The 26,916-nt window shown below is 39.1% G+C and overlaps 1 protein-coding gene across 3 annotated transcripts; it reads right to left on the bottom strand.

Annotated features, from left to right (window-relative positions):
• Positions 1-895: 895 nt before the first annotated feature.
• Positions 896-26,480, bottom strand: NAB1 (NGFI-A binding protein 1). 3 transcript variants are annotated; one of them, XR_003257856.1, is made up of 8 exons: positions 20,817-21,650; positions 15,090-15,223; positions 14,048-14,099; positions 8,527-8,637; positions 6,002-6,143; positions 4,671-4,820; positions 3,290-3,568; positions 896-2,311 (listed from the first exon to the last, which is right to left on the bottom strand). XR_003257856.1 is itself a non-coding variant. In XM_026091708.1 (8 exons), exons 2-8 carry the CDS (start codon positions 21,633-21,635, stop codon positions 3,477-3,479), a joined length of 1,500 nt encoding a protein of 499 aa, XP_025947493.1. In that variant the 5' UTR covers positions 21,636-21,650; positions 26,347-26,480; the 3' UTR covers positions 896-3,476. The 3 variants fall into 3 exon arrangements, 2 of the variants coding, with proteins under 2 accessions (XP_025947493.1, XP_025947494.1); XM_026091708.1 differs by adding an exon at positions 26,347-26,480 and having other exon boundaries at positions 896-3,568; XM_026091709.1 differs by lacking the exons at positions 14,048-14,099; positions 15,090-15,223 and having other exon boundaries at positions 896-3,568.
• Between the last annotated feature and the right edge of the window lie 436 nt (positions 26,481-26,916).

Genomic DNA, 26,916 nt, shown 5'->3' with positions numbered 1-26,916 from the left:
GCAGTCTGGAATACTGTCAATAAACAACTCGCACCAAATTCTCTCTCATCCTTCCACGTTCAGGCCAATAGTGCTTAGCTCCTTCCTTCCTGTTCCATTTTCCCTTCCCTGATGAGGCCAAAAATAATACTGGAAGAGAAAAAACAGCAAACATTAGGCCATTTGTTCAGGTTTCCTAAACTTAATCTTCTCCAAGTTGGACTGAGAGAAGATAGGAGGGTTTGCATCCTACTCTGAGCCCACCGGACTGAGTGGATTTCCCTCTCTACTTGGAATCACACCTGACTTCTATGCTACCTCCACAGTTTGCAAGCTTTTTCCTTTTCTTTGAAATTTTTAGCCTCTGCTTTGTTCCTCTTCCCTTTTTATACACAATCTCCCATATGGATTCTGTCCTCCAACTCTACTTTATTGCTTGATCCCATACAGAAATGGGCTGCCTTTTAGAAAGCAAGTTGAAACATGGTGGATCACCTCGGCAACTGCTGAAGGCAGCCACAGGGCYGAGCAGCGAGACCTTCCATCTCTTGAACTCCCCAAGACAATCTCTGCAGCCTAGYGTCACCTCCCAGTGAGGTGGTCATGTGCAAATATAAGCGCGTACAAGAGCAAGAGTGAAGAAGGAGATGGCATTAAACAAAACTGCCATGCTGCAGACCCTTTCTGTATTTTATTTCCTCCCTATTTGCCTTGGCCCACTAAAYGCCTGCAGGCTCTGCACCTAACAAGGCCACCCATATAGGAGAATTCAACCACAAGACCAGGAAAAGGCTTCCGCCAGTGAGAGTTGCATTTCAAGCTACTCCCTCCTCCCCTACCTCAAGAAAATTAACACATTCCTTTAAAAAAAACTGTTAAAAAAAGAAGAAGAAGAAAAAACCCTGGGGAAACTAAAGAGTTCTCACAGTGAGTTTTATTTTGTAAGCAACAATATAAACATGTGAATAAGAACAGGCATCATTTGCAGGGCTGGCCTTGGATCCAGAGTATCCTGAATCTAGCAACCCTTCAATGAACAGAGGAGGGTAAACCTTCACCTGTGACTCCAGAGACTATGGCCACTCCCATGAGCCACGCTGCAGTCCAAGAGCTTTGTCTTGGAAAGACCAAGCATTGAAGTATTTGCTATTATCAATTGTATGCGCAGTCTCGGAATGTATTAAGCCCCCCTCCTCTCCCTGGGTTAAAAACATCATACAGCTGCAAACCAGTAAAAAAAATTGCTTCCGGCTTATTGACACTGAAATGGCCTGTTGGACTATAAACTGAAATATCATTCTAGAGATAACCAACTGGTTGTGACACAAAGTACTGTATTTACAACTCAAAAATATAGCTGTTATATACTTTAATTTATAGCAAATTTAATACATTAGTGTTTACAAAATAAATTCTGGACTCAACTGAAACAGCGTGCTGCTTAGTAAGTTCTTTTTCCTTCCTCTCACTACAACTGAAAAGACCAGTAAGCTTGAGAGCTGCTTCTGTGGTCCATGCACAACTTTTGATCATAACAGATGTTAAAAAAAGAATATTTCCTGCATCTTTAAAATCTTCTTGATTGACACATTCTATTACTCAATCTGTACAGTTCAAACCTTAAGCTGTCCTTTAACAAGTTCCATACATGTCTCGTGAAAACTACTCAGATACTAACCAGTGCACTGGCTGACATTACAAACTGAAGAAATATCTTATCCATATTACTAGCTCGCGCAACAGGAAAAGAGGAAATATAACTACACATTCAATCTCTTATTTCTAACAGCAAAGCTGCAAACTCCATTGCTTAAAGATACTTCAGTAAGTGAAACAGTACCATACAGTTCAAGAAACTTTTTAAAAAAACAAACATTTTAATAGTATAAAAAGTTGTTTACTGGTGTTTCTACTATAAAGCTTTGTTCCACAAATCAAAAGTGATAAAATAATTAGATACGTTTACAGTGATAAGAGACTGCAGTGTAGACATTTCAGCTCACATTTTGCTGATCATTTCAGTACAACATACACTGTGACTGAATCATTAATACATACCTATGACGCAGAGCAAACTGCGGACATGAAGTGCACACCTGAATGGGGATGTTCATCCACTGCATGGTAACTTACTTTCTTCGGCCCTCCCTTACCCCTCCAGAAAGCACTGCAGCAAAAACTGTATTCAGAAACTAAACGCATATAACTACTTTGACTGCAGGAAAGCAACTCTTATTGTGGGAACTGCACAGAGAAAAATGGATGCACGTGAACACACCATGGTAAATTCCAAAGTGATATGCCAATTATTTTTCTTTAGATAAAATGACATCTGCAAAAGTGAAAATGTACAAAAAATAAAAACTGTCAAATAAATAATGAATACAGATGTTAATTAAACACAAAGAAATGTACTGGCATACTGTATGCAGTATACGATATATTCATAGAATCATGTGGACTGAACAGCACTTAATAAGGGGTCACATACTAAAGATATAACCCCTCATCTCTCTCCTCCAAAAGATTTTATGGTTTCTGAATATCAAGTGCAACCTTTTACACTGACGCATAAATCCTGCATCACATTTGATCTCTGCCACACCTAGGATGCATTTTATCTTTTTAAAGATCCACAGAGAAGTCCAAAAAGTTATAATGATCTGAATCACAATTTTTGCAGCCTTGTCCATGCTACCTTGTCTCTTGGGTTTCCTACCAAATGAGATTTTATTAATTGTATAGTATCTCAAACAACAGTTTTCCACAATGAAATTGGAGCTGATAATATGGACTCTTCCATACTCTACTTGGCTTTTCCTACACTCCTGAACTGTAGATAGGTGGTATACTACAAGTGTGTTACACAAAGGCTGCTGAAATCGTTAAAAGTGATGTAATGATAGTAAGTGTCAAGTACGTCCACTATAATACAGGATCAGGGTCTATCAAATGCTATATCCACATAACATTTTAAACCATGAAGTACTTTATGTATTTTCCTTTTTCTACAAATATTTTTGCAAATTTGCTGTTGTGTCACAAGGTTCGCATTCCTAATTCTCCAAGGATTTTTAATTCAAATGTGTAACAACCATATCTAYGCTAGGTACATTTAAAGTAGACACTGAAATTTCAAGTAAAATGAACTGTAGCCACATCTACTGGACTCAATACACGTCCCGACATCTAGATTTACTTTGATAAGTTATACAAATACATAATACATTCTTAAATAATGAAGATCCACAATATTAATTTGTGAATCTTTCCACGTTATAAAACCACTTTTACAGGAATGTTTATCTACCTGTATTACTGTTTTAGTTTGCAGTGTCTCTTGCTTTTCTGTTTCCACAGACTACTGTACCAGTTCTTAGGCTTTGGCTATTGAAATCTCTTATTTGAATGAGGCAACACTGGTTATTAAGGCTGTTTTTTTTTCCTCTTCTGAAGTTTCATTCTTTATTATGATACCATTATCCAGAGCAGAATGACTATCTTGTGTCTTCAGGTTCTGTTTTTATGACCTTCCTTTCCATGTTGTTAAAAGCCGAGTGAGGAAAATCCTTTAAAATACCAAGGCCTTCTGTGTTAAAAAGAAAAGAAAAAAAAAGATGTTAAAGAAAATATTGCTTGAAACAAATATATTTTGGTCTTAATTCAACAAAAAGGTCCATGAACTATATGGATACTAACAGTTGAAACAAATTCTGCCTCCTCCTACTGGGCTTTAACCCAGATGGATTATAATCACACTTACGTTACAGTGATGACAGATTTACTTCAGTTCTCTCAGGGAGCAGGCCCTAGCAAAAATGCACTCTTTGCTAGCATTTTGAGAGGGAACTGGTAAACGATCGCCAACTAGAAAGTTCACCAGATGAATAATCAATGGGATTCAGACAGTCAAACCACAGAAGAACTGAGCTAGGACTGCAATATACCAAACCAGAACACCTAAGGTTCTGCCCAGTCTTCAAAACAACCTCTTTTGCATCTCATTTTCCAAACTCAGGTGGAATTTTATTATTATTCCTAAAGCTGAAGTTGCGAGCATCTCAAGATTTCCTGACTTTATCTCAGTGCACCAGTTATTAAATGGAAATCACTGATACAGACTTCACAAAAAGGATCTTGCCATCTTCTAGCAAACTTAGAATGAGTTATCCCATTGTCAGAGGCAAATTACAGGATAAACAGTGAGCAGAAGTCAGTGAATGGAAAACCCAGTCCAAAAAATTACTGCATTATTTGGTTCAGAGTACAGAAACAGTATTAGATCTTTATAAACCAGGTTAAAAAGTCCTTTTTATAAAGAGCCTGTTTATAATTTGATTGATTTATACAGAGTGAAACCATGGTATAATCAAACCATATTACAATTACAGCAACATAAGAATTTAACAGAGTAGTTCAAGTCAATAGTTCTAACAAGGACAGACATGTGCCAGAACTTGCTCATCTGAACCTAGCAACTGCATTTTCTAAGCTTTTGCTGACTAACGTTCACTCTGTTTCTAGATTACAAGCAACATTACTCTTAAGATATGTCCAAAGCCTTTGTTAAAAGGTTACGCATAAAGCATGTCAGAATAAGCTACGCTCTTCACTCAGAGACATGATGTAGTAAGCTGTTCATTCCAGTCTTGCTAAGAAATTGTGGTTCATTTACAAGGGACAGCACTAACCTGAGGACTGAGACTTTGCCTCACCACTGGGGTAAAGTCGGATCAAGTCACTGCACAGAGGCTTTCCAACATGCTGTTCTCCATCAAGTAAAATGTGCTGTAACTGTCTACTTGGCAGATTTGACATTCGGAGATTCAACGGTCTCTCACCTGGAAGTTGTTCACAATGAAATATTGATGCATTAAAAGCAAAACAGTATTAAAAAAAAAATTGAATTAGTGTTTAAGTCTCTATTTGCAAAAGCACATCCTAAATTCCAGTTGCTCAGAGAAGATTTCTAGCAAAACAGGGCTTATGCAAGTGTCCTGGTTTGCAGACTATTCTCTTCTTATCAGTCCACAGGCACTATTACAAAGTGACAATCAGCCATACAAAAGTCTCTTATTCTGATCAAAAAGCTCTTTTGAGATACTAAACAGTCCCACTCCACAGTAGATAAAGGTATAAAGAAACTTGCACAATCAAGAGGAGCTGGATCTGCACACCTAATTTTTCCTGTATACTTGTGTACTGCATTGCTTGACCAATATACACAAATGAAATACTGTGTATTAATGCTTATGTTTATCTATTCCCTTAGCTGCTCCCTCTACTGCTTTTCATTCCTCCTTAAACAAAACTTGCCTTTAAAAAAAGAAACTAAAAAAAGCTTCTGGTTGTACTTCTTGCATATAACATTTTTCTCTCATTTCACAACAGTAAAAGAGAAATCCAAACAGAAAGCACTCAAGCAACCCAAACACTCCTAAAATTAATCCAGGTTAATGAATAGCCAGTTGGTAAATTGCAAAGATAACCACAGAACTATAAGCTTTCTGAAGAATAACAAACTACGAAGATCATCATTATAATCTGCTTACTTCTAAGTAATTTACATAGCCAGCTCCTCAAGTTTTATTCCTAAACTGCACAAACAGGTGAACAAGAAGGGGTACTAACTTCACTATAAGCTTTAATTTCAACTTCCACAAAGTTAAAAATAAATAAATAAATAAATAAAGCAGCAATATTCTGGTCTATTTTCAAAACCTAGGATAATCCTAAAGCCAAGTTCTACCCCCAGTGAGTGCACCTCACATTCCTCCCTCCCCACACATTATCTTTAGGGAAAGCAGCTTGCCCAGAGATACATTAGAGTAACAGAGCAGAATCTGCCTCTGCATCTGATTGCATTATTTACACTGTAAGCACTTCAGGGCAGAGATCTTGTCTTGTCCATTCAGTGCTCAGTGTTGTTTGTGCTGTGCTAGATAAATAACACCAATGACAGCAGTTGCATAATATCAAATGCATTTGCTGGCAGCAATGCCATGCCTGGAAGCTACTGTACCTTGTCCATCAGCATTATCTAATGCCGTGCCATTGGGGCTGTGCTCTTCTGAGTTTTGCCTGTAACACCCTGTGGAAAGACGTCTCTCTAATCCAGTCTGGTTGCAAAGAAACTCCATCTGTTTTGCCATCACCTTTTCAGACTGCAAATAAAGCAAAAAAACCATTACCTCTCTATATATGTACACATATATACAGTGAGTCAAAACACAGGGGGGGGAAAAACAATATCAGATGATAAGACTAAACAGCCTGGATATACATTTTTGTTGACTCACATGTACAGATGTGTGCTTTACAGTTTCTTCAAAACTATCAAGCAAACAAAATATATTTGCACCCATAGATGTACAGTATGAAAATCTGAGTCACTCAAAAGGACTAAAAATGTCAGTTGCTGTAGTTCAACCATGCAAAAATGCAATGCTAAATTCTGTTCTTCGAAAACACATTTTCTGCACTTTAGGACTGCAGGTTACATGAAGAGAAACACAACAAAAGCAAAAGATAATGTCTTAATTTTCCAGTTTAGCTCTGTTCAAATATACGTCTTCACAAAGTATTCCAAGAGCAATGGCAACATCTGCTAAAGAACTTATGCCAAGATTTCACCAGACATCTTGGAATCTTTATTTCAGGAAACAGCACTATACAAGCTTAAAAATCTGCCATCCTGAAAGTGTAGGATGACAGTATGTTTGTGGGGGATAAAGGTGTGAAACGTCTGTCTAGAAGAAGAACAAGACCTATACACCTCTAGAGAGTGAAATTAAACAATGCAGTGCAACGTGGGAGGAAGTGGCGTCTGAATGTTTGTCATTGACTTTAATGCCAAGAGAATTTTAACTTTCAATATAATCTTGTTCTTGAGAATGTAAATAAGCATCTTGCAAAAATAAAATCACAAGTAAAAAAAGTTGATGTAGAAGAGCCACAATGAACAGAAACAGAAAGTGTACAAAATTAACACCTAAGGATAATAAGAGAAGTTTCATTTCTCTTTCAGGTATTTTCATAATACATAGCAGAGATGCCTATTAAAAAGAAACAATGGAATTCTGCAGAGCACTTAACTTTTGGGGAGAGCTGATGAAAGCCCTGACTTCCCATGGAAGTCCGCTTGCTAAGCATAGCTCACCACCTTACAAAACAATGACAGCATAGCAGACCAGCACGAATTCAGCTTCTCCTGCACAGTGATGGCCCTGAGAACAGGGTAATGACTTGACTGATGCTTACTTACTCCGATTCAGAGGTCATCAGGTTCTGCAGAAGAACACTGAGCCCTCAAGCTTGGTCTTGGGAGGTAGGTAAAACAGTAAACTACTTTCAAATAGTTTACTTTCAAGTGTGCTTTAAGTTTGCTATTCTCTGTCATGCCTATTGCTACTTTTGAACTGTAAAGCATTTTTAATAAAAACATTAAAATTCTCATTCCTGTTATCTATGTTGTTTAATTGGAATAACAAAAAAAAACCCAAAACAAAACCAAAGCATTCTAAACTGCAATGATGTTTCCGATTACCATAAAAGAAACTGTAGAGCTGCAAATATACAAAAGCTTAAAATAAATTTCTATCCCACTGTTTTGTAACAATGGCCAATGAAAACTTTAAAGCATACGCAAGATTAAAACAAGCTTGCAAAACACAAGTTTATTTAGTCTGTTATGTGACATCAGAACATGTAGCGCAGTCATTTTTTCCACATATCACAATGAACAGAATTTGCATGACTGTACTACAGCACTACTTTGCAATACAAGAAGATAAAAGGAAAGATAACATATCTAGTCTCAGAAGGCAGGAGTACAACTCCTAAATGTTATCTTACATGAAAATTTGGTGATTATATTTGCCCAAATCAGCTATGCAAAATAAATTTGTTGCAATTTAACAGGAAATCCCTCCTTGGCAACAACTGACAGTAGGAAGATAGGAATTGTGGTTCAAGGCAGGGATACACTACAGAAAAGAAAAAAATAGAAACTGTTTTTGATGAATAAAAAGCTTTCTGGGTATTTTGAAAACACTGCACTTCCACCAGGCTGGATGTTATTTAGAAAGACAATTTATCCTCTCAGATCCAGAGGGGTCCACCATTTCCTAAATACACTGACCTTTCTTCTTACAGGAAGCATCAGAACTGACGACTCCAAGATCACCTACTCTATTTATTCCACTAGACTCAACAACTTGAACTTTCCATTTATAGCTAAAAACACAAGACAGACAGCACACACTGTACTAATAGTACCCTACTTGCTCCCAACAGCCAATCACGTATTTTTCCTTTCAAGCCTACTAGACTAGATCCTTACCTCCATAGGACAAACAAGGGTAAAGCTGTAGCCCTGTCAGAACAGTTTCAGAAGGTAAATCTAAATTAAAYATGCGGCAATCACAGCTAACCTAGGCAGCCTTTGAAAACTGAAGGTAGCAACTTTAGTCATCAAAATAATACATAGAAATCATTGTACAAAGACACAGCCTCTATTATTCACACAGTCTCATCTAGCTGATTTACCTGGGAATTAAGAGCTGCTGAGTCTTCACTCTTTCCTTTAGCCAAAGCAAGGGGCGTTTTGTCTTGCTGATAGAGTGTTTGGACCGTGTCCTGGAAGTCAGAATAACCATCCTAGTGAGCAAAAGAAGAAACCGAACAGCAAGAGAGACATTATTATTGATTTTTCATGAAAAAGAGTATTCCTGAACTTCTGTCAAAATTTTGGACTGGAATTTAAGTGACTGTGCTATACACTTCATTTAGGTTTGTATATAAAATACATACAGCCCCTTCTACAACTAAGATATAACTAACACGGCATACACAATCATATCTCATCTCTCACAGTTACATGTAAATCCAGACTATTGTCAACATTGCCATCAAATCATTCAAAGCCAGCCTTGCCAGGCAGATTTAGGCCAACGGTTTTTCTCCTTCTTTACATACAGCAGCTTGGGAGTTCTTAAGAAGTCAAGTTTATATGTAGTCAAGACTATAGGGCAGCAGCTGGATTTACTAACCTTATGAAACTGAGTGAGGCCTCACAAAATTCAACATGTTTCACATAGAAACTACACTGGTATTGCAGCATGGAATACCACCATTTTAAAAGTATAGTAGCAAAACTTTACGTACTATGGGAAATCATAATTCAGTAATTCTTTCAGTCTCAAATGGTTATGACATGCAAATCTCTTTTGCAGCTTGCATATGCACAAATGAAGTTCCCATGAAAGCCTGCTAAACTATTAAAATAAATTAATTGTTGAAGCAAAGTTCAAGATGAGAAATCTATCCTGTTCAGTTAGGAAAGTTCACATAAAGCACAGGAACACCCATAAGCGTTCACAAAAGCACAGTCTGGGTGACTGTTAAATTAGGAGAGGAAGCTAGAGATCTTAAGAGAGTGCCAAACCCCAAAACAGCAAGATTCATTATCGAGGAACACTAGACCCAAGGCATCAAATTTATGCCAAACTACGTACATTTTTCTTTGGATTCTGAAGGCACATGAATGCAAGGAATAAGATCTTTGACAATAGCTGATGAAATAGGTTACATTTGAAGATGACGAAAAGCTATCTTCCAGAAAACACACGTGAAAAGACACTACAAGGTCTATGCAGTTGGCAGGCTCCACACTGACCTGTACAGTGGTGGTCAGACCTTTGTCAGCCCATGCCTCAATAATGTAATGCCAGTGAAGTTACCCTCCACGTTCAAGAAAATAATCTGCCTGAACACTGTATATTGCTTTTATCCACCCAACATATTCTCCCCAGGGAAAAACAAAACATGATAGCTATGTAAAACTTCATAACCAGGTAAACTACCACAAAGCCTCATCTTCTAAAAACAAAGACTTTGTAGTGCATTTCCATAAGCACTGACCACTTTCACAGTTAGACCTGAATTTGTTTGGGAAAAGAGAATGATTATGTGTAGGAAGATGAAAAAGTGAATACACAAAAACCTATCACTCAGGATCATATTTTTGCAACAAATCATGTAATGTGGCTCTTGAAAAGGCATCTATGATCACATGCCTACACAAAACCAAAGGCAGTTTCCTAAAAGCAGGCCTCACAGCCTGCTGGTGACTGCTGCCTGCGACTCCTGCACACAGCTCTTTGATGACAATGTAATTCTGTATCATCTTCTCAAAGATCTTCCTGGTCACTGGCCCTTCTCATTCCCACTGCCCCGTCAGCAAGGACTGATGACTAACAGGTTGTGCTGGGCGACCTGTCCTGCACCCAGTTTGTCTCCCTGTCCCTGCTCCCTCCTAGGTCAGCAGGGCCTTGCCGCATGCAGTGAAGCATTTGTATTTCGCCATGCTGCTGGCTCAGTTGTTTTTCAAGTGCCTTCTTACAGCAGATGTTCTCAGTCCCACATGTGCTTTTTCGTTCCCTCTAATGACATTTTTCCTATGCAAACAGGAGATTCTACTGCTTCTGCTGTTTTCCTGAAGATGACAGAAATCCCACATATACTGGTACTGGTATTCTTTTCAATCTCCTCAGCAATGATGGAAGTAGGCATAGGCCTTTTCTCTCCTCTCCCTCTATTCATACTGGCACCAACGGGAGCTGTTTCCTCACAACCTCCACTTTGATCTTCTGTTCCTGTCTGTGTCCCCCCACTCCCACCAAGCTTTATGAAATTGACTTGCGCAAGCTCTCCCCACTCCTCTGCTCAGCAGAAAGGAGATGCCAACACACCACTGGTCCACGGAGAGCAAGAATGTTTTTAGTTTTCCCTTCCTTTGCTCTCTTTGCTGTCAGTACTGTATCTGGAAGGGTAATCTCTTCATTCATAATACAAAGCAGCAGTAATGATGGTAAGTAGCCTCTCTCTGTGCCTTTTGCAAAATATATCTGTGACTTATTTTGCTTTCTGAGCTGGTGCCTCAACAGCTCGTCACTCTGAGCAGTGCCGGTACTGAGTCACCGAAGATGACAAAATATGGGATGCCCCCGCCCCACTAAATCCATGCGAAAGAGATGGCTGAGCCATAGAGGAAACACTGTTTCCACCCCTGTTGTTCTATCCTGCTCTTTGTCCAGAATGGATTTAGGAACTGCAACTCTTTGTTCTCTGTCTGCTTCCAACTCCTAATTCATTCCATACCTTATTTCATTACCTCTGCACCTTTAGTCTCTGCGATTCTGTGTGTGAATCTGTGTTTGCCTGGAATTTTTTTCCTTCTTCTCTGTACACTTCACTCCCACAACTTGCCCACCCACTGTATGAATAAGAGGGGGAGAGCACACAGGGGAAGAGAAAGGCTTTTACAGGTAATTTGATGTAATTCATGGCATATTGTTTCTTTGTAATGCTTGTGTGAGTTTTGTAGTCATGAAGAGGATAAATTTACAATGGTGGCTGAAACCCGTCAGTGTTTCAGCTTGCATACAAAGCCCTGCTCAAGTATGACCTTCAGAGTCTTTCTGGAGGATTTCTTTTATTATATTTTAGGAAATTGACTCCTCTTTTTAAAGTAATCTTTTACACTTAGGCAAACAGGGTGCAAAATCTTTCCAAATTCAAGCACTAGCATTTTAGACCAAGCTTTGCAGAGACATTAGTGACTAAYGGCCAAAGGAATGGTGAATCAATATAAAGTTCAGCCTTGCCTTAGAACAGAAAGGCAAAATGACCTTAATTTAGAAGAAAAAAAAAGAAAAAAAAAGAAAAAGCCCATTAAAGCCAGTTACAACAACAAAAATCACCTGTATTCAGATCCTCTGCATAACATCAGCATCACAGTGAGCTACTCGGACAATGTGAAGAATCACAGCTTTCAAAACACTCAGACAGTATTTCTCATCCAGAACAGAAACATTCTGTAGCATTTGCTACCACTTTTGTTTTACCTCCACCTTTCTAAAAAAAATCCCCAAACATAATACTAACGCCATAACTTTTTTTTTTTTTGCAAAGTGCAACCCCCAAAAACTGAAACACCACATGCAAAAGTAATCTACTGTGCAACAGCCCCCTCTTAAAAAAAGAAAGAAAGAAAAAAAGTAGCTGTCTCACTCCTTAGAAGATTCGCAGATTTGTAGGGAAAAAGGTGTTTATAATGACACTAGTGATTTTATAGTTAATAAGTCTATACCACTGAATGATTTATTTAATTTTCAATTTTTTATTTTGGAAAAGAGTTCTGAAATAGTCAGTTGTACAATTATGCTAAAATTTTACTAAAAAGATCATAAGCACGTAAAAACATTGCTGGTAATTTTAGGTTTAAAAAAAAAAGTAAACATCCTTCTCAGAATTATTGAGCTAGAAAGAGTGCCTTAGAAAAAAATGGGTATTTAAGATATCACCATTCAGAAAATAAGAGAATGCATGCTCCCTACAGTTGTTCTAATCCTCTCCCCACTCCCCCCAAAACCTGAACTTTCAGCTTATTTTTTCAGAGCTTTAATTTTACTTTTCTTTCAACAAAGATCCTACAGAAAAAAAGCACCTCCCCTGCAGCGTGTCATTTTAGATACTCGGTCATCATCAATTACTGAACAAAGGAAAAACTTCTTAAAAGTGAAATCTATTAGGCTCTGGAATATCAAGCAAAGGAGCAGCAGCTCCCCATACTAGATTGGGCAAAAGAGGGAAGAATCACGCGACCATCCTGCCATGTATTGGTCAAGGCGGATAATGGTATGAGGATGGATTAAATCACTTAATGCAGCTTTTCCCAGCTCTCTTCCAGACTGAGGAACAAGCATAGGTCAAAACAAACCCCCAAAACTTCTAAATCACATTACAGAATTATTATCAAAGCTACCAGGGAACCTTCAGCACACATGTATAATTTTTATTATATAAGCTCAGAGTACAACTGTACACAAACTGGTGGAACTTAAAGAAAAAAAATCTATTCATAACTGGCTTTTCAAAACTAACTACCTTTTCTGGGATTTGCCACGTGGAAAAGCCCTTGTACAGGTAACAAAGCGCTCCACTGCCAAAAAACAGTAGGCCTTACATTTGGGGCATCACTTATCACAGAATGAGTTAGATACAAGAAACATGTATTCCAGAATACTACAAACCTTTCCTCTGCAGCTAAACAGTAAAGAATGTATCACATATCTGTGTGACATGCAATTCCAGCACAGGCCTACTATACATACTAATCTGCATTTAATATAGATTTTTTGGAATAGATGGTACTTTAAAAAAAAAAAAAACAAAAAAACCACACAACACTACAGATGCATTAGACACTCATGTAACAGTGAGAGGATAATTAGTTTAAAAAACAATAAAATAAGGAACATCTGCTTTTTACGTAAGTGACAAGGCCTCAAATTTACTTTCCAGCAGTGGAAACTCAAGAAATAGTTATTTTACACATATTCTGATCCTGCACTCCCAAAAAGAATCTCCCAGGAAAACTTGCATTTCCCTAAGCAAAAGTTCATGCAGGCGTACATATTAGCTGCTGTCTATACACATCCTCTTTATATAAAAATGAATTACAAAAAACAGTAAGTCAATACCTACAAGTCCGACAATGTATGTTTACAAACAGTTTTTAAGTTAGCTTTTGACTTCTCAATATTATGGGCTTTAGAATTTATAGCAGCAAGAGATAGCCAATACGCTGCCATTAATCCCTACCCAAAACACTCAGGACTCTGCATGATGAAAAACTAACCCAAGCGATTAAAAAAAATACACTGATTTCAAAGCAATAGGCCTTACGGGAAGATATTTCCCATAAGTTCTTGAGTTTATTCCACTGCAGAAAGTCAATCAGTCCCATTCCTACCCCTCCTACACACTTGGAGTGCAAAACATTGACAGTAAATTTACCATGAAGCAAATTCTAATCCTAATCTTTACCCTTTCTCCTGCAGGTTTTTTCTATAAGCATTTATATTTCCTGAGACAACGGTGATGCTTGCACATCACCTCTGTCAGATTTTTTCCTGACAAATTTCTTTAGACAGATGCCCAATCTTCAAAACAAAAATCAGGTTTTGCAAGCATAGGTCAAAATGCAGGAGTCACAATACTGTACCTCTATCTTAATTCTCTTTGGTGACAATTCATCCCTTTCTCCACATTTAGATCTAGAAGAAAAGACACATACACTATCAGTAAACAGCAGATTAACCCTGACCATCAAAAACAAGCATGTAAAACAGTCAAAACAAAAAAATCATGTGAGAACAAGGGAAATGCACAAAAAAAGCCTCAAATTCATTTGGACTTGGCAGTGAAAAAAATCACTCAAGCATAGAAGTTATTTTCAAAAGTGTCCGAAGATCCATGTACTCTTCATCTGAACAGAAGGGAAATCTACTTGAGCAAAGAGAATTACAGAAACGCCTTTGGCTCTGCCTACCCTGAATGAGTATACATTTACATTAATTGACGCTGAAGAATGGAGAGGGAAGGAAAAAACAAGAGAGTTACTAGAACTGTACAAAAATATATTTGAAATATATTATACTAAATGTTAACATTTAACAGCAACACATAGAAAGTATCAGGACTTTTCATTGTATTCATTAATTCTAAAGTTTTAATTGATTAAAAAAGCTATCAAGCCTTTGTTACTTTTTTGGAAAGCAGTTCACTGAACGTTAACAACTGAAATTAGGACTCTGTTTCAGTTCTTTTAAAGCAAGTTTGTAATACACTCCCTGTAACCTTAATCTTTTTCATTCCCTGGAAACTAACAAGCCAGATCTGTACATGGAAAAAAAACAAAACAAAACTATATATTCAGAAGCTTTGGCTACTCTGTCCATTTACATTAACTCTGAAGTGAACAAATGCCTTAAATACTTAAAATGCCAGCCTCTCAGATGCCTTTCAGCATGCTAGTTCATTGCAAAACCTGGAAAGCTAGACAATAAATAAAAAAGTAATTCAAAATAGCTAATCTTAGCAGTTTGAAAGCTTCATGACTTACATAGCACTTTCCTCCCCTCATCAGCAGAGCACTTTGCTAGCTACAGAGCAAGAAGAATGTGTCTCTACTGCTTCAAAAGAAATGCTATCAAATTGATCAGTTCACTGAAAGTAAAAGTCCCTTGAGTTAATTAAAACCTTACTTGGTGGTCCTGTAAGTATACTTGTACGTAACTTCTCGAGAGATCTGCCGAGCTAGTGCGAAGAGTTCATCCCTCCTGGTCAACAACGCGTTATCTTTTACACACAGCTGAGCGGCTGCTTCATTAACTGTGAGCTAGGAATTAAGCACAAAAACAGAGATTCATGATCTTGCAAACTTTCACCCGTCGTGCTTGAAAATGTACTCATTCTTCTGAGGTAATAAAAGATTTCAATGGCAAGTAAAATTACTTAAAATTGTATACTAAACCCTGGAAGGTTTCTTCAATCTATGTGTATCCTTAATAACAGAGATAAGCCTCTGGAAAAAAAAAAAAAAAAAAAAAGATATACACATAGCTGCTGCTCTTAACATCCTTTGAAGTAAAACGTTGTTGTAAGGCTCACTCAATGTGCACTGCTTGTGCTTGATCCCAGAATTAATTAAATTTCAGTATAAAACAGTAGCTCTGAATGTTCACAGTGTTTGGCTCCCAAAGCCTCATTTACAGGGAATACTATTTTTATAAATGCAATATGCCCAGGACTTGAAAAAAAAGCCTACTGACAGTGTGGGTACAGATGGCTTTCCCTGGTGAATACGGCATAAATTCCGTTGAAGGTGATGGTTTAAGAAACGATTAAACTTTTTTTAGCTATGTTTCTCACCCTTATGTTTGTGAAGACTATCTTCAGACATGAAATGAATGTAACTTGTTTCAAGGATGTTTTCCTGAGCCTGGTGGGACACATTTCTAGAGCCTCTGCTGCTGGCAACAGTTTCATAAAGAGGCAAAAAAACAGCCTTAACTTAAGGCTCAAAATGGTTTTGCAATGCTCTTCAGAAGCCTACAGGAAGTGGTGATACTGTCACAAATTACACCAGCTTAACAATACTGCCGTCCGAAAAGCCTATGATCAGCAGTGAGGACAAACATCCAAACTTTTTATGAGAGGAGAGAAATCAAAACCCAGATGTTGGAGATGCTGTATAAGAGATTCCCTGCTCCTTGCAGAGGAAGCAGGAGCTGAAGAGACCTGCTCCTCAGCTGAGGAATGGTTAGCACTTGCAATTAGACATAACACCAAGCAGACAACGTACTACTACAGGTATTTTCTCCAAAGGGCCTTTGGTTTTGGAAATTAAGCTGCTTTGAAGGGACAGGGCTTCTCACAAACCAACAATCATTATGTTCTGTATCTGCCTCAGGCTAGTGAATACTGTAAGGCAACTAGGCTTTTCACAGCAGTCAGCATGCTCATCATGGATTGAGTTGTGTCATTCTCAGTCCTTGACCTAACAGGGCTGGCAGTGTAAGAGAGCAACTGCAGTTCAGTGCAGAGGAGGATGTGGCTGATGGCAGGCAGAAATTACACGCCTGTGACCCCAAACTCCCAAAACACAGCTCTTACCAGAAGCTTTTTCCATAGAAGCAGATGGGCAGTGAAGTGGAGGACAGACCAGCAGACCTGCAGCTACATGGAGTCTTTTGGCACAAAGGCAATGATACTCAGTTCTTTACCCTGCATTACTGGCAAATTAAACCATAAAGGCCAGCAACTCACCTAAACTACTGCAAAGTCCATCCCTGAAGGATGGAAGCTGTCACATAACATGAACATAACAGACATATGCTGTCTTTAACCACAGTTCTTGATATCATCTGAATTAGAAAAACAGATCTGCTCTAATGTGATGCTAGTTCTCTGGGAGGTTAAAAAAACAAAAATATGTATCAGAAGAGCTGAGATTCTCTCAGCAGTGAGTGCCTATGCAGTATTTCTAGTAAAATCTCACAAGAAACTGCTGTTCCTGGTATTTCACAAGCATTTTTTCCTGTTTTAGCATCCGTTTAGCATCTGATGTGATAAGTACATTTCCTGTGATACCTGAATGTTAATCAGAGTGCAAACATGTCTTTTAACATGTAAGCTGGATATATTGCCTGATCCCATAGTCTCTGTAGAATCAAAAATCTCACAGAAACCAGATGTACAAAGCTGAAAAGTTTAGGTTTAATCTGTGAAACATCTCCTGGTTACTATGTTTCTACAATATAGTGTAGTAAAATAACAATTTATTTCCCATTAGACAGAAGCAGTTGTTCTATAATGTCTATCTTTTCAGAAAGAACACCAAAAAACCCACAAACACAGAGGATTAAAACAACACTTATGAAAAAAATTGCTACCCAAAGTCAGTATTAATTTCTGTAACAGCAATAGCTGTTACTTTGCACAGGATAATATGGTTAATGCTTACAAAATAGCTCAGGTTATTTTTTATATCTTGCTAAAGTGTTGAGAGGTTGCAACAACTGAAGAGACTGAAAATGTTTTGGGTACTTGCAGGCAAATTCTGTTTACCCTAATACATGAGAAAAGCCCAATGTTTGTTTGTTTTTTCTGGTTTCTTCTTTCAGGTCGCATTAAGACTTACCAAATTGAAGTACACTGTGCTTCCTCCCTTTTCAGGAGGCATGATACTACAGCTAGAAAGTATTGTATGCCGAAAAATGATTGCCTTCACTGGAAACCCCAATGATACAGAGTAGTACATAACCATAGAGACTATACAGAAAAGGAGGGATATATACCAGATATATACTGGATATATTCCCACCTAATAGGGTTCACAGATTCTCCCACTAAAAACACATTAACAAATGCCAAGCCCTAATTTCGGTGAGTCAGCAAAAGAAAAGGAAGACACTGAAACTAAATTCATTACTTGTATTTCTTCTTCTCATTTCTCACACCATGTGTCTTAAACAGGATTTTATTCTGTTTTATAGGTAGCTAGACAAGCACYGAAATATTAACACACCAATTACAAATCTGACTCAAACATGCAAGAGTCACCGAGTTCAAGGGCAAGCCTCATACTCATCCTTCTTTCACTCCAATCTAAAACATCAAGTACTCTCCATACATGAAAAGCTATGCAATACTGAAACAATGGGTGGATGGATTAAGGACAGTGTATTTATTAGTTTTGGAACTAATACTTTCCAAAGATTCTGCATCAGATTTTATGCTAGATCAGTTCTGTATGTAGATAATCCTACCGAACCAGTAACACACACTTTCAAAATGACTCAATATCCACTGCACTCATCGGCTTCTAACAGCAGCTGAAGACCTCTGAGAGACTTCAGTGCTCACATTATAACACAGCAACAGCAATAACCTCAATAGTTTACCACTAAGAATTCCATCAAGTTTGAGTTAAATCTGTATGCAACTCCATTCTGCTCTGGAAGTCAGAGATGCCATGACCTTCTCCTTAAGAAGCTATACACTACTTAAGCTTTCTAAATTCATGGTGAAGTTTATTCAGTTGTTCATTGCCAGATGCAAAGAGAAACCTTGACTGTGAGGCAGAATGACAGGCTTGGAATGTATTAACACACGTAGAAACACAGCATCAAGACAAGCAGAAACTTACCTTCCTAGTTGTTTGAGGTCCTTCCTTCCCCAGGGAATTGTTTAAAAGTCATTGAAAATAAAAAGCCATTAAAGTTGAATTTACAAAAGGCAATGTCTGGTTTAGTAAATTTTAAACAAAAAGTGGTCTCATTGGCCGTGTATATTAAAACAGATTTGTATATTCACTACTTTAAAATGGAAATGGAAAGCAAGCTGTTCAAGAGAAAACTTTGTGAAATATGGCTTTAAAAAAAGAAGTCAACCCATTATGAGAAAATTCTTCTCATTTGCACATGTGCAGTTCCCACCAAGCTTAAAGAGGCCCCACATGCATAACAGAGCCAGAAGTCAACCACATATTCCTTTGATCTTGTGCCCTTAATCAGAGATAGTGATAGAAACATTTCCTAAAGCCAAACCACGCTCTCATTCCACTTTTAAATATGGCTTTACAGTGATGTAGTAAAGATCTGTAGGGCCATATTAACACACAGTAACAGAGGAGAGCAATCCTCCTTTCCCCCAGTTCTTTGCTACACTGCCCCTTGAAACTACTCCCCCAGCTTCTCAGAGCCACTCTTGAGCCTACTGTACATTTTACATAAATGCTGACCCAGCATTATGCTGCTGGATGCCAGGGAATTATACCTATGACGAGTCTGCCCAGCTTTGATAGTATTTCCACAGTGGCTACCCCAGAGAGAAAGAGACTGCAAAAGCACACTGCTGTACATGCCGTAAATCTTGAGTGTCTCCACCCTAAGGTAAGGGAAATGCCATTTGCCCCACTCCAAATTGTACAGCAAAGTACATGGGTCATCTACCAAACCAAGCCCTTCATGTCCTGCCTCCATCTCTTAAGCAACTTGTCCTGTTACAGGAGAGACTTCTGCAGGGACACAGGTTATAGTAAGACAAGATTTGTTCTCACGCACTGGACAAATTCATAGGTATACATATTCAACACAAAGCAGATACGTGAAAGCTGCACAACTAAAACTGTGCAGCATAGATGTGGCTGACTACTGGTAAGTTCCCTTGGAAGCGTCTCCCCAGTCTGTAGTAACAAGTCCTTTGAAGTCACTGCTGGTGATGTGCAATTGCTCCATAAGTGTAAATACACAAGCAGAAAGCTAAATAAGTGTTCTTTGTTTTCATTTCCTCTCGTCCTTCTCTCAAAAGCATAAAGAGAATCTACTCTATGAATAACACGCATACACAACTTCTTTCTGAAGTGAAAAAAAGTGTAAAACTAGTACAATTTTTTGCCACCCCTGTAACATAAACACTGCCTCTCCTTTGGGGAGCTAAGTCTTACACGCCAAATTTTAAATCCAACTGAAATTTTGCAATCACTTAACTGTGAAAATGCTGATGCAGCATTCATATCAGCAGTGTTTTGGCACTGCTTTGAATTAATGTTTGTTCTCCTCCTGTACTGTAGTTCGGCACTAGGGAACTATTCCCAACACAGACACACCTACTGCATTACAACATATGCAGTGTGAGCTTAAAGAAAGCAAGAACAGAAATGAAGCARGCCTGCATGCATTTTTAAGAATAGGAGAGAACACAGATGCTCTGCAGGTACTGAAGAACAAATGTATAGATTACAGTCACCCTCAATACTGAAGACAGTCCTTTCCCTTCCTCCTCACAGCTCTCAGTCTGCACTTCACTCGACTGCCTAAGACCACCATGCCCAAAGAAACACAGACGTTGTACAAATAAGCTTCATCCCAATCCAGAAAAGTAACCAGATTTAGGGACCTCATCAGCAGAATTCTCTAAGTTGCACAAGATATAGAGCAGGGTCTACAAGTGAGGAAAGACAACAGTGTAGTAACCAAGCCAGGTGAACTTGTTATAGAAACAAACCATTTTAGTTATCTTCAAAACAACCAGTGTATTCTCAAAGGGGCAGGGGAATATAAAGACAGGACTGGTTTAGAAACATGCCGAATGCTCAGACTCCCAAGGGACAAGCTCTGTGCAATACTGGTTGCTATTTCAATGTCAAGCTGTTTCAAGCCTCTGTTTGACAGACCATACCAGTGACTGAGCACTCTGATGATACAAAGTTGACATCATCAGCGCATACACGCACACACACCCAAGAAAGGGTACTCCTACTTCACCTGAGACTTCTGTTCCAGGGCAGGGCCAGTATGGCCCTTGCAGACACAAAATTCTCATTACTCAGTGAGAAATATCTGTATGAAAAGTGTACCCTATAAACAGCATCTCATAAAAGAAGTAGGAATAGGGGAAGAAGCTCACTGCAGCTCAAGGGATTTTACCTCATGGAGGGTGAGATGCTTGCCATCCTTTCTTTTCGAGTCAAATCTGCCATATATTGCACTGTACTTCCTGATCTCCTCCTCTTTGTGAGGGTCCTCATCACTCATCTCAAAGATGTGACCAATCATCTTTGCCAGTTTCTTATTTGTTTTCAGTAACTCCTTGACTTCATTCAAGTCACTTTTGGGCAGGGAGGGAACCATACGTTCCACGCATTCAGCAACTGACAGAGCAGCAGCGGCATCCAGGGTCTCACTGTTTTCCTTTGGTGAAGCTGGAGAGCCAAGGTCAGCTGGGGAAAGACTATGTTCACTCTCTGTAGTGTGATGTCCTTGCCAGAGTCTTGGTTCATTGCCACTCTGCAGCGATAAGCTCCCCACCACGTCGGATTTGCTTGCACCCACGCTTTGCACACATGTAGTGGCAGCACATTTTGGAATCTTCAAGTGAGGCTCTCTGGTACTACTGTTCCTTTCGTAACTACTGCAGGATATCCCCAGCCAAGCAGGAGACCCTTCTGGCAGTTTATATATTGGAATGCTACTGACCGGTAAGGAAGTGAGAGGCTGGTTAAAAAGACCAGGGTTCGTGACCCAGTCCCTCAAAGCCTTCTGCAGCCTTCGGACATGAAGGGGCTTGCTAGCCATGCCTACAAGAGCCATTATCTCCAAAAACTCCTCTTCACCTGCTTCACAGAGCTGCTGCACATCATCACCACCCTGCTGAATGAAGGCATCAAAGTAGAATAAGAGATTTGCTTTTTGCAGTATTCGATACAGCTGCAATTCCCCAAGGGTTCTGGGTAAGGCTGACGCCATCACGGATGACAGAACCTGCAAACAGAAAAAAGAGAGGATGAGCAGAGTGCCAACATTAAGATGCATTTCCCCCCACCCCCATCCTTCCTAGATTTAAGACTGTTAAAGGACAAGATATTCTCTCTCATTATAGGAGCACATATCGAAACAAAGAAAGGGGCTATAGTTTTCTTTTTCAACTAGTTAACGCTATCAAGCAAGAGACTTCTTTCAGAAACAGAGTGGATAACTGAAACATTGGAGGGGGGGGAAATTCAGCAGATAGTTGCAGTGCACCTACAAAGATGATTCAAACATGAAGCCAGCTTGTTTTCAGCATTCCCACTTCATGTTTGTTCCCAAGAATGTCACTCAATATTGCTCACTGCTTCTGCTTGGCTCTTCTTTATATCTTCAGATCAAAATGATCATAAAACAAGCCGAACAATTACTGAATACTTGATCCCTGAATACCTCGGTTTTGACTCTCTTTAGTTCTCAACTCAATTTCCCCAACAGCATGGAGGACTGTAAGAGGAAAGCAAGGAAGAAGTGCTTTACAGAACCCCAGAATATTAATAAAGGTGGGTCAGTAAAAGGGTATTTCAGAACTAAGCATTTCTACAGTTTTCCCCCCTTCTAAACAAAAAGAATCTAACGCCTCTGCTGACCTTAATTATGGCAGCAACATCCACAGAAAAAGCAAAAGTTCTGATGGCTTTCAACATCCATAGTTTAAAAACATTTTGAATTCACCTGCCTGTTCTGTTTACTCACAGGCCTGCACATCACTGATACTTATGACATGAAATACCATTCAGCAACACAGTAGTTGTGCTCTGAAGGCTCCCAACAGACAAATTGCAGCAGTATTCTACCCTTATGGCTGCAGAAAAATCATTTCCCCAAGTTTCAACTACAAAAAACACTGTTTCCATGAAACCCATGTTATCCACAGTTATCCTGCAAATAATAAACACTCCAGAGAATTCTAAGATCACACACACATCCCCCTCTTAATTCCACAATGGCTTTCACAACTACAAGCAGATAATTTCCAGTCTTACTGTATTAAGCTAAACCACCAATCAATAAAATCTGAAGCATGTAATTTGTAGTTGCTTACGAAAGTAACAGAACTAAAGTATGGAGCTAGTCTGCTAACATTACTCTGGCCCTGCTATCACTTTGCACTTAAAACAGACAGAGTAGTAACCTAAAAATCAGCACTTACGGAACAATCTGTACACACTGCACATTATTAAAACGGTCTCCGAAAGACCAAACAAAAAAAMCACCCAAAACTGATGCAAGAATGAATTTGTGTGCACAGCAGAAGACTGCTAATCAGAAGTAATAATGAGGCAGAAATTACTCTTACATGTTACGTGCTTTTGCCATCAACATTCTTCAGCAACTCAAAATAAATGTAAACATGTAAGATGAACAGAACTCAACTTCTATTCAACATGTACCTGAAAGAGCAGGCTTTTGTTACAAAGCTTTGATTACATTCTTCTAATGAAAACTAAAATTAGGAGGCCAACAGAAACTTTACAAAATGTACATGGCAGCAAATACTTGCAAATATAATCTTTTCAGGAAAAAAAGGAGGGGGGGAACCAGCTGCATATGTTGTTGTTTGTAAGCAGGTATTTATAAAACAGAATGGACCAAATTAGCCATTTAGATATGAGCAACCACATCAAAGAGCTACTGGTTAGATCAAGACCTAATAAATTGTACACTTTAGAACTCTGGATGAATCTGGAGACATTCAAGTGTTACGTATTTTAGAAACACAGTTTAACTGTAGAAAACAATAGTGAACTGCAGAAAAACAGTTAAGTACTGTCTAAACTCAAAAATGTGAGCTTCAATGAGGAAGCTCACTTCAGAAAATCCTTTAAATGCTACATAATTCAGTATCTTGAAAATTGTCATTACTTCTCAAAAGTTCTTTCCATACAAACTTTGACAAGGCAAACATCACTAACAGCTGGTGTAACAGTGATATTTCAGTAAACTGTTTCTGTCTTCCCATTTCACATCCTATGTCAACTTTCTCCCATCAATACCAGAAATTAACTTCTATAACTGTTACAAGAATACCCATTTGCTCTGAAAGTCATCCATCTTTACACAAAATCTACATAAATCTACATAAATGGACTTTGTGCAGAAAAGTAAATTGAATTCTGAGAAGAAAGTGGCAGTGGAATTACACACAGCCCAAGAGCTCCAGGCAAGGCACGGAGCTAATTTTTCCAGCCCACAGGCTGGAAGAAGCAGCAATAGCCCATGAACAGTCTTCACCTAGAGGCTTCTAATCAACAAATCTCCTCATGACAGATAAAACTGGATTAATATGTAGTATGGAGGCGTCAGCAGCAAGTCCACAGTTCAGACTGTACTGAGATTTGCATTTAAAGCAAGACTGAAATCCCTCTGTTTTGCACTTTAAAGACTGATTTTGTTTTCCAAATTTAGCACAGTAACTCCTGAGAGGACCATGCAAATTTTCCATTTAAGATCGCTACTAATTTCTGCAGAGAAGACATTTTCAAACACTCCTCTTTTTGACCTCTCTTCTCCTCTCATTAAATCTAGTTCCTTTAGTTCATCTGCTCTCACCCCGACAACATCCCAAGTACTTCTGAACTTACAAAACAGAAACGGTCCCTCCCCTCTTCAAGATGGCCTTGCTACACGGCCAACTACACTGGTTTTCGGATGTTACTGGTCCGTCCCACTGGCTCGGCTCAGCTCACAGACTACAAAGCCAGGCAAGAACATAAGCTAGTCAGCGTGGAAGATGATGATGAGGATCAGCAAGGAAAACAGTCCGTGGGAACCAGATGGGACTGCCGAGCCAGAGGGTACTGAGCACTGCTATTGCTGCCTGGCTCTGCCAACCTATCAGGCAATGTCAAAGCTTTAGTGCGCCCACTGCTCAGGTCTCAGTGCCACACATCTTTCAGGTGACCTGTAAGCAGCATCTAAGAGACCTAAAGTTTTGTTTTCCATTACTGTTATTCCCACTTCTTGATGCAGCAGCGAAAGTGCTTTTGGGGCAAAGACTAAAAAAAATGAGAAGAGGTTAAGCAATGAGAAGACACAGAGCAAGCACACATCCAGGAAACTTGTGCATGCTCCTGACCAAGGAGGGCACCCTGTGTAAGGCCAGGAGACACCACGTGCATTTCCCCTCTTCCACAGTATCCTTGGTAAGTCATAGGCCTTCTCATCTGCAATCCAAAATAAATCTGGTTCAGGAGCAGCAGCCTGGTAACATCCTCTGGCAAACTACAAGAAGCTAAGCAGAATGAGCTGCTGCCTTAGGAGAGAGACAGCAGATCTTCTTCTAAGGTATGTCCAACTGCAAACYCTTTCATGGCAAGAGACAGGAATGTAAAGCTGATATTGGAAGGTGTGCAAGAATAAATTAATGCAGTGATGGCAGTATGAGCTGTTATTTCTCCATGTCTTTGCTCATTCTCCACGATAAATAGTAGGGAAAGACAGCTTGAGAACTGAAGCTCAGAAGGAGGGGATGGGGGGGGGGGGGACAGAAATATAAAAATAATAGAGTATACCAGTAAGGAGTGTGGGAACACATAAGGAAGTGCAGTTGTCATTTACATTTTTCACTTACAAAAACAAAAGGTAGGAAATTCCCTATAACAAAAAAAGCTGTTTAAAATACATTTAAGGTTGCATACTGTTATAGCCACAGAAGAACCAGGAAATCACAAGTTAAATCTTCACTCAGCCTTTGCAACCCACAACCATGCATTCTCATTTTCCATATTACCTCATTCATATTCCCAGCCTACCACCCCATACCCTCCGCTCCAGACACTGGATGTCACCTTAACTCCGACCACAAATATAACTCCTACCAAAAAGAAAAACAACAACAATGACACCACAGCACTACTAAATATTTGTAAATAATCAGTGCCAGAATTACAATGCACTGCTGCAACCGACTCCATATACAAAGACAAACTGCTTTGACAGCAGCCCAGCTCAACATTTTAAACAACTGGAAAACACCCATTTCAACCCATTCCGCACTGTCAGAGTTCAAAGCTGCACATTTCCTGGAGGTAGCAGGGAGGACACAGAGCTGCAGTAAGCAGGTGGTGGACAGTGAGGAGGTAGTTTGGAGACAGAAAACTCAGAGTTGTGCGATATAAGCATAGGGTGAGGACTTATCTAGTTTTCCTGCCTTTTTTTTAAATGGTTGCACTAGAAGTAAAAGCGATTGAGCAACCCTAACTGATTTTTAGAAGTATTATTTCAGGTGAAATATGTTTGAGCTGTCACCAATTAAGTTAGGAATATGCATAAGGAAAAAGTGTGGAACATCAAATTCTTGTATTTGAGGCAAAAGTGATTATTTCATAATATATCTTGATCACTTTGGGCGTTTTGAAAAGTCTCTGAAGACAAACTGGATTTGGATTTGAGAGCTGGCTGCTTTGCATATTCATTACATTTCTGCAGCATTTCCAAAGGACTTTTAGCAGGAGAAGAAAATTACATGTAGCTGCAGTAGCTAGACTTAACAAATTAAATAGTCTTGTCTAGCTCTTAAGTGTGCCAAAATACAATCTATTAAATTTCATATTCAAATACAGATGTATATCTTGCTGCAACTAATAAGAAACTTGAAGCATGCAACAGTCACATAAAGAAAAAAAAAAATGAAGCCCAAATACTTAACAATTCCCAAGTATTCACTAGGATTGTTCCATCTCGAGTTCACCTTGCCGTGCCAAAGTAATCCAGAGGGCTTTATTTACAGCTCCTAAGTATTAGTTACCACCAAACCGCAGCTCTGATCTCCACACAGCTGTGACAGACTGGTTAACAGAGCTGATGGGAAGAAGGGGAAAGAAAAACAAAAGCAAAAGAAGTAGGTGTGTGTGGGGGAGGGGGCTTAAATCTGTATTTATGCCGATACAAACTCTACAGTCTTTAAGTTTGATAACAAAAATATGCCTAAACACGGAAGACCAATAATATCCTTTGAAGAGTAACGCAAGTCCCTCATCCTTTGTGCCATGCCGTATTCAGACTCTGGTGGGGGAAAAAACCCTCTCAAAAAAAAAATATATATATATATAGATATATATATTTTTTTCCACAGGCCGGTTTATTAGGGGATGGCTCTCCGTGAAGGCAGCACGCACCCGAGCGCACACATTTCGGTATACGTGGGCGTACGTGCCGGAGATGAAGCAACCCCAGCACCTAAGTGCAGAAGTGCCCAGTGCCGCCCGCCGGCTCCGGC

Source organism: Apteryx rowi, unplaced genomic scaffold, assembly GCF_003343035.1.
Source record: "Apteryx rowi isolate R43461 unplaced genomic scaffold, aptRow1 scaffold_92, whole genome shotgun sequence".
Lineage (NCBI taxonomy): Eukaryota > Metazoa > Chordata > Aves > Apterygiformes > Apterygidae > Apteryx > Apteryx rowi.
The sequence above is the reverse complement of the archived record's forward strand: the minus strand, read 5'-3'. Positions and strand labels throughout refer to the sequence as shown.